The sequence below is a fragment of the Aquarana catesbeiana genome, linkage group LG12 (assembly GCF_042186555.1).
Source record: "Aquarana catesbeiana isolate 2022-GZ linkage group LG12, ASM4218655v1, whole genome shotgun sequence".
Lineage (NCBI taxonomy): Eukaryota > Metazoa > Chordata > Amphibia > Anura > Ranidae > Aquarana > Aquarana catesbeiana.
In genome coordinates, this window is record NC_133335.1 from 18,588,810 (window position 1) to 18,603,262 (window position 14,453).

The window sequence follows — 14,453 nt, forward strand, 5'->3', positions numbered from 1 at the left end:
CTGTGCTCCACTGAATGTAATGCAGTGCAGATTGCACTGCATTACATTCTTTTCCACCCATCCAGGCCGGGGACAGAGGCTGACCCGGAAGCGATGGCAAAAATGTCACTTTCCGTGTCAGCAACAAAGGAGGAGATGAGAGGGGACATGTGTCCCTGCTCTTCACCCTTCCCTCTACCTGGCAGCATCTACTATGTCGGTCTCAGGCCCGCAGATGGGCAAGTGGAGCCTGGGATACATGGCAGGGGGCGCTAGGGATGGAAGTGTGACAGACCTAGCCGGGAAGGAGACTTTTGGAGGGGACTGTATGCTAGCCTCTTGCCGATCGATCAGGGGCCCTTACATTTGAGGGAACGGAGCTCTTTGTGAGCTGTATGTCTGGGGACCCTGGATTTGCCATATTGGAATAGTGGCTGATTCATAATGCTGGGACAGATGCTGTTGGGAGATGCTGATGTCTGCTAAAATGTGTATTGTAAATAAGTCTACTATGGGATCTAAGAGTCATTAGCTCCCCACTGTTATTTGTGTTAATTAACTCTGCTATTGTGTGAAGAAGAGTCTATGTTGATTGTGATAATGTTGATTGGATTTTCTGAACTACAAGATGGCCAGTCTGGCCTAACGGTCATGTCTGAGTCATCTAGGCTGTCTAAAGGGATTAGTTAATTAGCTCATGTTAATTAGGTTAATTAGGTTACAGCTGTATTGTTAGAGTAATATAAGCAGGAGGTCTGCATCTCCACTTTGAGTGTATAAAAGCCTGTATTTTGTCAATAGAGATTCCTGGTTGAACTTACATACAGCCTGCCTGGTGTTTGTTCTGAGCTATCACAACCGGGTTGGAACGGCACATAGCTGTGGTTCTAATCCCGGACCATTGGATGACCGAACCATCAGACGTTGCAATCTGATTCAATAGCTGCAGAGGAGTGACGGGAGAGTGGAACCGAGCGAGAAAGAGGCTTGTTACAGGAAGCAATCTGGCGGCAGCTCAGCAGCCTGAATGCCTCCATCTGACAGGCAGGAGTCTACTTGTCAGATTTACAAACAATTCCGGTGGCTGTAGCCACTGGGAATGTGTGTAAAACCACCCACTGTTAGGTCCGTGCAAAGTAAGGACCTTGCAGCTAAAGGGTTAAAGTTTACGTTTATTTTTGCCATGTTTGTCCCATTGGTGAGATTTTCCTTAGCTTTCTGTACCATAGCCAAACAGGAAGTGAGAGGAAATCCCTGCTAATTAACAAAATCTCTTGGGGTCCCCCAGGTCACCAGAACTAGTGTCCCCCCCCATTGCAAGATTTTCCCCATCCGACTTTTCTGGGGACAACCCAAAATGTGGGATTTTCCTTTCACTGATAATTGTAAACATGACAAATAAAGGAGGGTGAACCTCCCAAGTGGGGTCAGAGACAGCAATAAAAACCCAGACAAAGGTTTTAATTCATCGCCACTCTACAAAAAAAAAAAAAAAAAAAAAAAAAAAAAAAAAGAGAGAGAAGAAGAAGAAGGGGAAGACGTTTTGCCTTCAGCTATACTTTGTTGCCCTAGCACTGGAAGCTCTAACGATTTTAACCAGTAGTCTCAACTGACCAGTTATTTAGCATTCTCAAAGCAAGCATTGTTACAATGGGACAAAAAAAGAAGAGTGAAGAGAGTCACTGAGCAACAACACAGAAGCCACACAAGAGAAGGCTGCAAATGACTGCAACTCAACTGTCAATGACAAAAAATAAAAAACACACAACACAACCCGACATTGTCCTGGACACCAAACAGGGAAACCTAAGCCAACTAAAGCTAGCCACAGATGGATCAAAATTCAGCCAGTTCAGCGGGGAGCGAGCAAATTTAGATATATGTGGGACCACTTTCGCTTGATAGGAGTCAAACCAATGATCGACTTCTGTCGAAAAGTCTTTTTGGAATACGTCTCGATCAGCGGGCTGCAGCCACAGATCAGCGTATCCCGACAGCAGATGAATAAGATGCACATTTTGTTTTACCTGCAAAAAATGTGCATTTACAATTTTTGTTTTCTCCTTAGGAGCCTGTAACGCATTGCACCCGGAGATCAGCAGATTGTGGGTGCAATGCCACGCTGCTGCGGACTTGTCAGTTTAGCCGTCTGCCCGTACTTCCCATACAGGCAGGCAGTTCCTGAATAAAAAGGAAATTCAATGGACTATGAGTGCACTCACAAGCACACTCGCAGCTCACCGACAACTACAAGCCATAAGCCTTCTGTAGGCGGTCATTCACAGAACTGCGGCGACAAGGGTGGAGCACAGCTGCAGGAACACGTTACACTCTAAAAATGGGTGGAACCTGTAACATATTCCCAAAGGTGAACTTATTCTTTAATAGTTGAACAATGTGATAACTTCAGAACAAAAAGCCAGCACGCCCAATGAAACAAAGAATTATCAGGAGGTCATAAATACAAAAAACAATATGTTGAGCACACAGAACAATACACAGTGACACCGATGCTTTATGTAGTACGCCATGTGCTTAACTATTATATTTATTCATTAATGACTTCAGTAAATTTTTTCTGGTTTCATTGGAGCTCTGGCTTTTAAATTCGGAGGTTTTTAGTGCTGCATTTGAAGCCCATCACCAGGCAAATATTAAACCCACCTATCCCTTCCAAGTGATCACTAGTATGCCCAAAAAAAAAAAAAAAAAAAAAAAAAAATATTTTTTTTATTTTTTTACACCCATTGCCATGGTCGTCCAATACTCCAGCTCCAAGTCTCCCCTCCTGTTCAGTTAACAGGAGGGGTGCTTTTTCAGGTGTCCGTGTCACTGCCTGCACAATATGGACACTTCCTATTGTCTGCCCAGCAGCAGAGTCGTCCCAGGAAGCAGAAGAGGGGTCAGCAGCCACGATGTCAGAGAAAGGGGATGTTGACAGACCAGTCAAAGTGGACGCATGTACAGCACTCATTTAGCAGCACGCTCACCTGGAAATGGCACAGTTGAGACTTGGATGACAGAATGTGAATAGATCTTTCCATACAAGAGAGGTTAAAGGGGGAGGTGCTCAATATTTGCCTGGAAATTAGCTTTAAAGAAAAAAAAAAAAAAAAAAAAAAAAAAACCCCACAAGCCAAGGATGGAAGAGGCAATTGTCACTTCTCTCTACACCTGCGGTGATCGCGGCTGTGTACCCCCACTGGCAGCATTAGCCAGTTGCCACAAACAATCGCTCTTGTTTAGTGAGCTGAGCAGGGAGGATGAAACCTGGGCAGAATCTTGGGAGAAATAGCAGTTACCAAACAAGATTTGCTCACATAACAATTTCCCAAGATCCAGGAGCCGCTTTAACCAGTTGATGACCACGCAGTGTAGCTTTACTGCTACAGAGTGGGCAGCTGCACAGAATCAAAACATATATACGGAATTCTGTTTTTTCCAGGTAGGGGGGCGCGTGCCTAACTGGATCCCCAGTAAAAGCAGCACACTGTACACACGAACACTTGTTAGGCACATATTTAACTCCTTGGTCAACCTAGGTGTTAAATCCTTCCTGCCCAGTGTCATTAGTACAGTGAGTATATTGGCAGCACTGATCACTGTAATAATAGCATTGATGTCAGTGGCAGGTTGCCCGCTGCACTATCGCAGTCCTGTTATAAAAGTTGCTGATCTCCACCATTACTAGTTAAGAAAATAAATAAAATATTGTATATATAGTTTACAATCTATCTAGCAGGGCCCTCTAATCCCTCCCGTATTTAATTGTATTGTAATTGTTCTATCTTCCCTGATGTTGTAAAGCGCTGCGCAAACTGTTGGCGCTATATAAATCCTGAATAATAATATCTATAAATACATACACACAAACCAATCAATATACTCTAATTGGGATTTTTTTTTTTAACCAAAACCTGTACCAGAATACAGATTGACCAAAACTTAAGGCTCCGTTCACATCAAGGCGTTTTTCTGCTCTAAGCCTGACCCCAAAAAAAAAAAAAAAAAAAAAAACAACCCAACAAGTCCAATACCATTCATTTCAATGGCCCTTGTTCACATCTGAGCGTTCTCTCGCCTGAAGCAAAAAACGCCTGTCGCTCAAAAAAGTACATGAGCTGCTTTTTTTTTTTTTTTTTTTTTTTAGCAGATTACAGGTATTTTTATTCTTTCACATTGGTGACCCTTTGAACTTCAAAACGCCTGTACAAAAACACGGCAAAAAAGCCCCCCCCCCAAAAAAAAGCCTGTAAAATAGCAACGCCTAGATGTGAACGGAGCCAAAGTTTTTTTGTCTTTTTTTTAAATGTTTTTATAGCAGAAAATGGAAAAAAAAATCCAGCGATGTGCATGACAGCAGCGGCTCAAACCGCTGTCTCCCTCCTCATTGGGCAGCTTGGTTCCTGCTGTTCTCCATCAAATGCCATGACAAAGGAGTGAGGCAGAGTCCAATGGACGCAGCAGTGGGACTCGCGAGGGAGTGTACATAGGCGCCCCCATAAAAAGACCTGCCTGGAGCACCAGCGTGGGACCACAGAAGCAGAGGAAAAGGGCAAGTATAGGCACATTTGTTAATTTTTTTTTTTTTTTTTTTTAAACAAAGGTTTAAAACCATTTTAAAGTAAAGCAGTGCCACACAACAAAAAAATTGCCTGTCACGAAGGATGTTAAAAAAGTTGGAGCTGAAGTGGTTGATGAGAGAGAAGCATCAGGAAGGAGAGCGGTGGAGAGGCACAGTACAGACAGCAGAGCATCAACCCATTCTCACCAAATTTGCATATTAATAGAAGTACAGGAAAATAACGCGTCGACGTGTATTACAGATTAGGATGTGTGAAGGTTCCACAGAAGTGTTTGCTCCTAAATATGGAACGAGGGGTCGACTGCGTTTAAATTGATGGGCCAATCAGGATCAGGCTCTAGTTACTGCTAAAAGCCCAAATTATTTTGTAATATTTTTCTCCACAATTGGCCCCTAAAGAAAAAAAAACAAACATACAGATGCAGGCTGCTTTATGAATTCTTCATCTGCAGTTCCCCTTAGAATACTATTATTCATGTTTCTCCATTTAGTAGGACACTTTCATGTTACCTGAACAGAGTTGCTCTATCTTGGTCAGGTTGAGTTGCAGAGATTCGTTGATCCATGCCAGCATGTCATGACGACTCAGATTGTCACTTGTCACTGATGTGGAATAAACATTAACCGCCATTTCGTCTGAAATAAAAAAAACATACAAAAATCTAAATGAAAACATAAAACGGCTTTTCCATACAGGCCCTACATTATCCCCTCTATGTTACTGCGATGGCAGACCGTTGCATCATCATTGCCTGCACAGACACGTACTAATGTTAGCTGCTGGCAGGAATTATTGTTCTTGTAAAGGGGGTTTTCTTGCCAATATTGAAACACTGATTCTATTAAAGTGATTGTAAATCTCATTTTAACAAAAAAATAAATTAAATGATATACTTATCTGCTCTGTGTAATGGTCCTCTCGGGTCCCCCGCCGGTGCTCCTGGCCTCTCCCTCCTGTCAGGTACCCCCACAGAAAGCAGCTTGCTATGGGTGCAACCGAGGCTCTGTGTCCCCCAGTCACACAAGGAGCCGCAGTTCAACCGCCCCTCCATCGTCCAATTGGCTCACTGGCTGTGATTGGCTCCCGCCAATAACCAATAAAGAGTGCGAGTCCCCAGAGAGGCTCTCGTCGACATTGCTGGATTGAGACGGGGTTCATGTATGGGGGGGAGGGGGCTTGCTGCACACAGGTTTTTTTAACTTAATGCATAGAATGTACGAAGGTAAAAAACCTTGTGCCTTTACAACCACTTTAATGACGCCATAAATAGGGTTGCACCGATAGTGATAAGCCAGCGAGTACCAATACCTTTGCTTACGATTTGAGCCCATACAAAATCGAATGGCCTCAAAATTACACTGCAAAGAAAGGCAAGCGATTTTTACCAGGAATGCAGTGCGTTTCCAGTTTTCCCCACTGCTCCTGGGGGACCCCCGGCTGAAATCACTATGACAAACCTAAGTTCACACAGGAGCAGTGTGGGAACCGTATTCCCGCATGCAATTCTTTGCAGTGCTATTTGAGTCCAGTCATTTTATATGGGCTTATATTGCACAGCAAGGCATTGGTTTTGGGCATCAAAGCATTGTCACGAATACTTATGAAAACACTCAAATCGGTACAGATAATGGTATCAGTGCAACCCTGGCCTTGTGGAAATCATCTTCAATTGCTAAAACCGCTTTACATGCTGCAGACTTCTCTTTCCTGCATGGGATGAGACACAAACTACGCCTACATTAATGCGAAGCCGGGGGATCACCTACGTCAGGGGTAGGCAACCTGGGGCTCCTCCAGCTGTTGCAGAACTACAAGTCCCATCATGGCTCTGGGAGTATTTCTGCCAGCCTTGCAATCCCTCATGGGAAATGTAGTTCAACAGCTGGAGGGCCCCAGGTTGCCGACCCCTGATCTACGTGATGCCCGAGCCTCCACCACCAGACAGCTGTCATAGAAGTGGCATGATAACCTGGAACTGGCTGTGCGTGATCCAGCCTGCTCATGCCGGCCGCAGTAAAATATGCGGCAAGTGTTTAATACGGCGCTGAATAAATGTCTGTTTTACATCTGCCTAGAGTTGCTGTTTAAAGCAGAACTTTACTCATTCTAACTTGATAAAAAAAAAAAAAAAAAAAAACAAAGTTCTTTACTTTCCACATTAATAATTCTGTGACCAGCATTTGTGTGTGCTGTAAATTGCCCGTTTCTTCTTGCTGGAGGCTGCCATTTTGCTGACGCCCAGAGCCCCTGAGCAGCAGTAAATCAAAGCAAAACTAAAGCCGTCAATTTAAATGTGGTGTGCTCTGTGCTGCCCCCCCCCCCCCCCTGCGCTCACTGGAGCGCCAAGCTATGGAGGGGTAGGATCGGCTGGATCAGGCTCACAGAAGGGGTGCGGGTCCAGGCATGTGGGCGGATCCCGACCATATAGTCAGGATCTTTCCCGAGCCTGGACAGACTCTGAAGTCAGCCGACAGCAGGCTTCAGGGGGTGAACTGCACTCTTGTGATCCACAGAAGTACAGCCCAATGAGCTTTGGTTGAACTTCTCCTTTAAGGCTGTCAGCAGATCGGCTTCTACAAACTCGGCAGTGTCTAACAATAGAGAACAGAATGTGCAGAGTAGGATGAGGCCGCGTATTACTGGATTTTACACAGTATAGGCACTTCTTTGTAGTTTTTTTACATAGCTGTACCTGCAAAAGGGGCCAACCTGCAGTCGTCTAGTAGGACCTCATTTTTCACTTTTAGCTCATTGGCTGTTAGTCGGAGGCCAAATCATTCCTGGAATCTGTTTACATCCCATTTACAATCCCCTAACTGAACACATTCCTCAACCTGCTACTGTCCTAACAATGTCTGAAAAGGGAAGTTACAGAAGGCGGATTGCTGTAGGGTAATGCAGCCTGTTCAATAAAGCACACTCAGCACAACGTTTACAATGGTTTCCATGAGAGCCATTTGAATTGCAAACGATCTTTAAACAAGACCATCCCCCCCCCCCCCCCCCCCCTCCAAACAAACCACTTCCTTGTGTCCCCAAGGACACAAAACAATCAGCTTTAAATGATAACTCCACTTTTAAGACTGTGCCACAACTATATTTAGGGTGCCAAGCAGACCTCTGCCAGCACACTCATGTATTTAATTTATGGAGACCTGTGAATGAATAAACTACAGGTCCCATCTTCTCATCTGCCACTGCACTTGTAGTCCATTGATAGATTGTTAGAAAGCTAAAGTAAAGTACACACCTCAGCACAGGGCTGCAAGAAAAGACAGGCACTGCAACTGCGGTTCATCGATTACAGATGGAACGCGCTGCAAATAATAAATGCACTTGTTTCTGCAAATATGGTAGGTGCATTTGTTTATTTTTGCAAAAGGTGGACTTAGCCTTTGAAGCGTCAAAGCGGAGCTCCACCCAAAATGGGAAGCTCTGCTTGTTTACCTCCTCCTCCCCCCTCCACTGCCACATTTGGCACCTTTCAGGGGAACCAGGTACCTGGTTTTGACAGGTACCCACTTTCTGGTGATTTCGCCGCGGCCAAAGTCATCCACAAGTTCAGTACGAGCCCTTTCACACTGGGGCGGTTTGCAGGCGCTATTGCGCTAATAATAGCGCCTGCAAACCGACCCGAAAGTGCCGCTGCTTTCATTCCAGTGTGAAAGCCTCGAGGGCTTTCACACTGGAGCGATGCGCTGGCAGGACGGTAAAAAAAGTTCTGCTAGCAGCATCTTCGGAGCGGTGAAGGAGCGGAGTGTATACCGCTCCTGCCCATTGAAATCAATAGGACGGCGCGGCTATACCGCCGGCAAAGCGCCTCTGCAGAGGGGCTTTGCGGTGGTATTTAACCCTTTCTCGGCCGCTAGCGGGGGGCAAAACCACCCCGCTAGCGGCCGCATACCGACGGTAAAACGCCGCTAATAATAGCGGCGTTTTACTGCCGACGCCACCCCCCCGCCCCAGTGTGAAAGGGCTCTACCTTTCCTCCTTCACCTGCTACCAGGCCATTCACAAAGCACAGCGGGGAGCCAGCTGTTAAGCCCTTATAAGAAATGGTGGCGGCAGCACCCAAGGGAAGATTGAAAAAAAAAAAAAACCAACAAATCGGCTCAGGTGAAGACACTGCTGGATTCCTGGACAGGCAAGTGCCCCAATATATAAAAGTCAGCAGCTACAGAATTTGTAGCTGCTGATTTAATTTTTTTCTGAAGAAGCCTGGAGCTTCGCTTTAAAGCAGAGGTCTCAAACTGGCGACCCTCCAGCTGTTGCGAAGCTACAAGTCCATTGAGGCATTGTAAGGCGGACAGTTACAAGCATGACTCTCACAGGCAGAAGCATGATAGGACTTGTAGTTTTGCAACAGCTGGAGGGCCACCAGTTTGAGACCCCTGCTTAAAGGGGTTATAAACCCGTGTGTCTTTTCACCTTAATGAATCTTATGCATTAAGGCGAAAATACTTCTGGCAGTCACCGCCCCCCCCCCGTTTTACTTACCTGAACCTCGTATTTCCCTCAGCAGACGCACGCTGTCCCTCTCTGCATGGAAGTCCGGGCTCTTGATTGGATAGATTGATGGCAGTGCAGCCATTGGTTCCCATTGCTGTCAATCAAATCCAATTCGGCGGGGCCAAGTTCGGCATTCGCGTCTATGAACGCCGAATGCTGGACTCGAGCGTGCCTGCAAGGTAAACCCCCGGGAGAGCGCTTCTCCTAGAGGGTTACCTGATGTGAGGAGGAGCCGCCGAGGGACCCCAGAAGTCAAGGATCGGGGCCACTCACAGTACAGCACAGTGGAGGCAAGTATGACTTTTTAAAATTTATTTAAAGTAACAAACAACGAGCCTTTACAATCACTTTAAGACTACTTTCACACCGAGGTGCTTTACAGGCGTTTAAGCGGTAAAAATAGCGCCTGCAAAGCGCCTCTCCTGTCACTCCAGTGTGAAAGCCAGAGTGCTTTCACACTGGAGCGGTGTGCTTGCGGAACGTAAAAAAAAATTAAAAAAAGTCTTGGATTGAAAGATCTAAATTGAACAAGCTGAATATAGAAGCCAACTGGCCACCATGCACAGCTGCACCAGATTTTGCACTCTAGTTTTAGTAAATCAACCCCCATGATGAGACTTCCCTGTGAAGCCCTCCAGCACTGAGCTCCCAGTGCTTCCATCTGCCCGGTCCTCTTCAGCTGCTTGAATGGCTGTTAGGCCACAAGGATGTCATACCTGCACATGCGCACTGGAGTCACTATGATACATTAAAAAGGTGAAAAAAACCTTCTCTGCTGCAGGATCCCCCCCAGCCCCCTTATTCTTAAAGCGGAGTTCTGCCAAATCTTTTTTTTTTTTTTTTTTAAAGTCAGTAGCTGCAAATACTGCAGCTGCGGTCTTAAAATAAGGAAACGTACCTGTCCAGGGCGCCCGCGATGTCCGCACCCGAAGCTGATCTCTCCCTCGGCTCTCGGGTGCTGCTGTCGCCATCTTCAGTAAGGGAATCAGGAAGTTGAGCCTTGCGGCTTCACTTCCTGGTTCCCTACTGCACGACTCGCGCTGCGCAATCCCACTGGTCCCTGCTGTCTTCTGGGACCTGTGTGTCTCCTAGAAGGCAGCAGGGGGGGAGATGGCACCGGAAGTGGCGTAGATACCTGGGGGTGGCTCGGTCATCTATGCCCGGAAGAGGGAGCAAAATACCTGTATTAGACCGGTATCTGCTTCCCCCTCTCCCCTGAAAGGTGCCAAATGTGACACCGCAGAAGTTCCATTCTTGGGTGGAACTCAGCTTTAAGTGAGCCTGATCCAATCCAGAAAGGTTACAACATGCCGTTTTTTCATTAATTTGTATGCCAAGAATAGTACAGCGATAAAAAAAAAAAAAAAAATGCATTCATGCGTCAGGAAAGGCAAATGTACGCACAAGAAGTTACCTGAACTGCTGATGCCATGACAGGGACTAGTTCCTCCTTTAGCTAAACCTTCCTAACACCCCCCCCCCCCCCCCCCTAATTTGCTTGATTCTCTGGCAGGGTTATAAAATGACAAAGTTTTATTGGATCCCTACAGGTTACTGCCTGCCCTACAAATGGGTTCCCTTCCAAGCCATGTACAGGAGACAATGCAAAGAGGATCCTCTCCTACAGAACAGGATTTATTTATTATTTCCCTTTAAAAAGGTGGGATCAATCACTAAATATAAAAAAAAAAAAAAAAAAATAGTCCAACAATTCCAGGTACTCCGGTATCCTCCCACACTCCAAAAACATGTCAATTGTCTCCTGTCTAATCTATCCCTATTATTTGTATGAATGTGAGTTATAGGGATGTTAAAAATGTTCCTTGAGGGCAGGGACTGATGTGAATGTATAAATATGTAAAGCCAGGGCTTGGCAAATCCCAGGCGCCAGGTCGCCATGGCAACTAGAAATTGCATCCTGGCCTTTGTCAGCCCATTCCTGTGGACAGCTGCACTGCATGCCCTCTGTCTCCGGCTGCCCCCCACTCCTCGCTCTCCCTTGCGCTCATTGGTTACAAGGACTGCCAATGTCCTAGCAACCAATGACGCTTTGACACGCTGTGTGTGCACACTGAGGATTCCGGTCGGCTGCATAACAGCCGCGCACGTTTTGGGTCATCTGCGCACCGCATCCAGATTGGTTGCCCAGCCGCCACCCCTTTGCTCTTTTATTGGCTGTAGAAGCGGCAGGCTGCGCATTGACTGGCTAAGGAACATGTCACACTTTGATTGGTTCAAGCAGCAGCTCTGCATATTTCACAGAAGACGTGGCCGCTGCTTTACCCGGCGACCTAGGGAGAGCGAAGAGGATGCCCACCGCCACCAACATGATCTCTCTCCCCAGATGCATTGAGTAAAACACCGAGCACAATGCCGGCATCACCCCAGGAGGGGATATATATTGTATGTTACTTAATATTACAGGCTGAGGCTGAAAGACACCCCACCATATAATCACTGACACCCCACCACCCCCATATTGTATATACAGAGGAAAAGACTAACACCTAACTTTGTTAGCCAGCTCCAAGATTTAAAGAGAATTAAGTCCTGTGTAAAGCGTTACGTTAATTAGATGGCTCTATACAAGTACCTGTAATAGTAATAATAGCCTATGTATAAAGAAAAGGAAGTACTGCATTCACAGAAAGTATATTTTTCAGAGCAGATTTTTAAAATCCACCGAACAGAGATGGCAGATCATTTAAAGGGCCCTTTCATAGAGGGTATCCTCTGCTCCAATCAATGGGGCTTCTGTCTGCTGATCGGACTCAGTTTAGGCAGAACGGACGCTCGGCTCTATTGGCGGTAACCACTGTCTTCCATTTTTTTATTTAGCGGGCCTGATCAGACCCAGAGGTAGACACAAACCCATTTACTCCCCCCGCTGGTCCATAGGAAAACATGGACCTTCTGATCAGGTCCACCTGGAAAAAAAAAAAAAAAAAAAAAAACAGACAGGCAGACGTGATTGGAGGGCCTGTGTGAAAGGGGCCAATCATACATCTTTATGTAGATATAGATATTACTTCCTGCCCCCAACCTCCGTTCAACTCATTTCCTGTTTGGAGCTCATCTCCTCAATGCAGGCACAGACAATAAAAATCTGACAGATGTTCAACTATTCCATGCAAAAGCCAAACTGATTTGAGGCAGTGTGAGCTACAAACCCATCTAAAGATTTAGGCCTCATACACACTGGACATTAAAATAACGTTATAAAAAGTGAGCTGAAAAACTACTCTCAGAACCCACTAGTTTTGAATCAATGAGCACGGGAGGGGGAGAATCAACGGGCACGGGAGGGGGAGAATCAACGGGCACGGGAGGGGGAGAATCAACGGGCACGGGAGGGGGAGAATCAACGGGCACGGGAGGGGGAGAATCAACGGGCACGGGAGGGGGAGAATCAACGGGCACGGGAGGGGGAGAATCAACGGGCACGGGAGGGGGAGAATCAACGGGCACGGGAGGGGGAGAATCAACGGGCACGGGAGGGGGAGAATCAACGGGCACGGGAGGGGGAGAATCAACGGGCACGGGAGGGGGAGAATCAACGGGCACGGGAGGGGGAGAATCAACGGGCACGGGAGGGGGAGAATCAACGGGCACGGGAGGGGGAGAATCAACGGGCACGGGAGGGGGAGAATCAACGGGCACGGGAGGGGGAGAATCAACGGGCACGGGAGGGGGAGAATCAACGGGCACGGGAGGGGGAGAATCAACGGGCACGGGAGGGGGAGAATCAACGGGCACGGGAGGGGGAGAATCAACGGGCACGGGAGGGGGAGAATCAACGGGCACGGGAGGGGGGGGTGGGGTGAGAATCAACGGGCACGGAGGGGGGGGTGGGGTGAGAATCAACGGGCACGGAGGGGGGGGGTGGGGTGAGAATCAACGGGCACGGGGGGGGGGGGGGTGGGGTGAGAATCAACGGGCACGGAGGGGGGGTGGGGTGAGAATCAACGGGCACGGAGGGGGGGGTGGGGTGAGAATCAACGGGCACGGAGGGGGGGGTGGGGTGAGAATCAACGGGCACGGAGGGGGGGTGGGGTGAGAATCAACGGGCACGGAGGGGGGGTGGGGTGAGAATCAACGGGCACGGAGGGGGGGGTGGGGTGAGAATCAACGGGCACGGAGGGGGGGTGGGGTGAGAATCAATGGGCACGGAGGGGGGGTGGGGTGAGAATCAATGGGCACGGAGGGGGGGTGGGGTGATAATCAATGGGCACGGAGGGGGGGTGGGGTGAGAATCAATGGGCACGGAGGGGGGGTGGGGTGAGAATCAATGGGCACGGAGGGGGGGTGGGGTGAGAATCAATGGGCACGGAGGGGGGGTGGGGTGAGAATCAATGGGCACGGAGGGGGGGTGGGGTGAGAATCAATGGGCACGGAGGGGGGGGTGAGAATCAATGGGCACGGAGGGGGGGGGGGGTGAGAATCAATGGGCACGGAGGGGGGGTGAGAATCAATGGGCACAGGGGGTGTGTGGGTTTACAATCGAGATATATAGATAGCTCTATCTAGGAGGTGTGGGGGTGACAATTAATGGATATAGGTGGTGTGGGGGGTGGTGACAATATATACAGGGGTTGTAGGGGTGACAATTGATGGATAGATGGGGTAATATGTGACCAATGAATGACTGGCGGCTCTGTATAGGACAGGCTGGGAGTCTCTCCACACATCGGCTATGAGGTAAGACTCAGCATTAGACGAGAAGAGGTGACAGATCCCCGGTAACGGGCGTCCCGCAACGCACACAGTCACCGGCTCCCATACCCTCCCCCAGGCCGGTTCCCGCTCCTCACCAGCTCCGGTCGTTACCTTCTACGCCTCTCTCAAACCGGCCTCACCCGTGCTGATGTCACGCGCGTGAAGAAAAGCGTGCCGTGCGTCTTGACGTCAGATCATGAATCATTCACGCCTTGCGCTTGTTGCTAGGTGACTCTTTATCTGCCCGAGCTCCAGACCCCGCCCAGCGACCACGTGACCCACCCTCGCCCTTTCTCAGTGGTCTCCCTCTGCGGCGCCATTTTACGTAAGGCGAAACGCCCTGGTTCCCGTGACCTGTGTGTCTACGGTAATATGGAGGGCGCCCTAGAAAACTGCGCGGACTGAGGACAGGTTGTGAACAGGAAAGGTGTTCCTCAGTCGTGTGCGCGGAGATGGATATGACGGTTAGCGTGCAGACACTACCGCAATGAGCCGCTGGTAGGCGGGGATCTAGGCACTGCAGAGCCACGCCTGCTCCCTGTCATACTGCAGCGCTGTAGTACCCGCAGTCCGCCGCCAGGGGATCCACAGAGGCCAATGTAAATATAGACACATATAGGGGGCATATAATCTATATATAGATATATTTATCACTTACAATAT

The 14,453-nt window shown here is 48.1% G+C and overlaps 1 protein-coding gene across 5 annotated transcripts in view; it reads right to left on the reverse strand.

Annotated features, from left to right (window-relative positions):
- Positions 1 to 14,453, reverse strand: part of MAPRE1 (microtubule associated protein RP/EB family member 1) — an 80,451-nt gene that overhangs the window by 20,402 nt on the left and 45,596 nt on the right. For 2 of the 5 annotated variants that reach the window (XM_073607279.1, XM_073607276.1), the window contains one exon: positions 5,075 to 5,200. In XM_073607279.1, coding sequence (XP_073463380.1) covers positions 5,075 to 5,195 — 121 coding nt within the window. In that variant the 5' untranslated portion in view covers positions 5,196 to 5,200. Of the gene's footprint in view, positions 1 to 5,074; positions 5,201 to 13,885; positions 14,030 to 14,453 lie in introns of those variants that run through there. The other 3 variants (XM_073607278.1, XM_073607277.1, XM_073607280.1) reach the window with 3 other exon arrangements.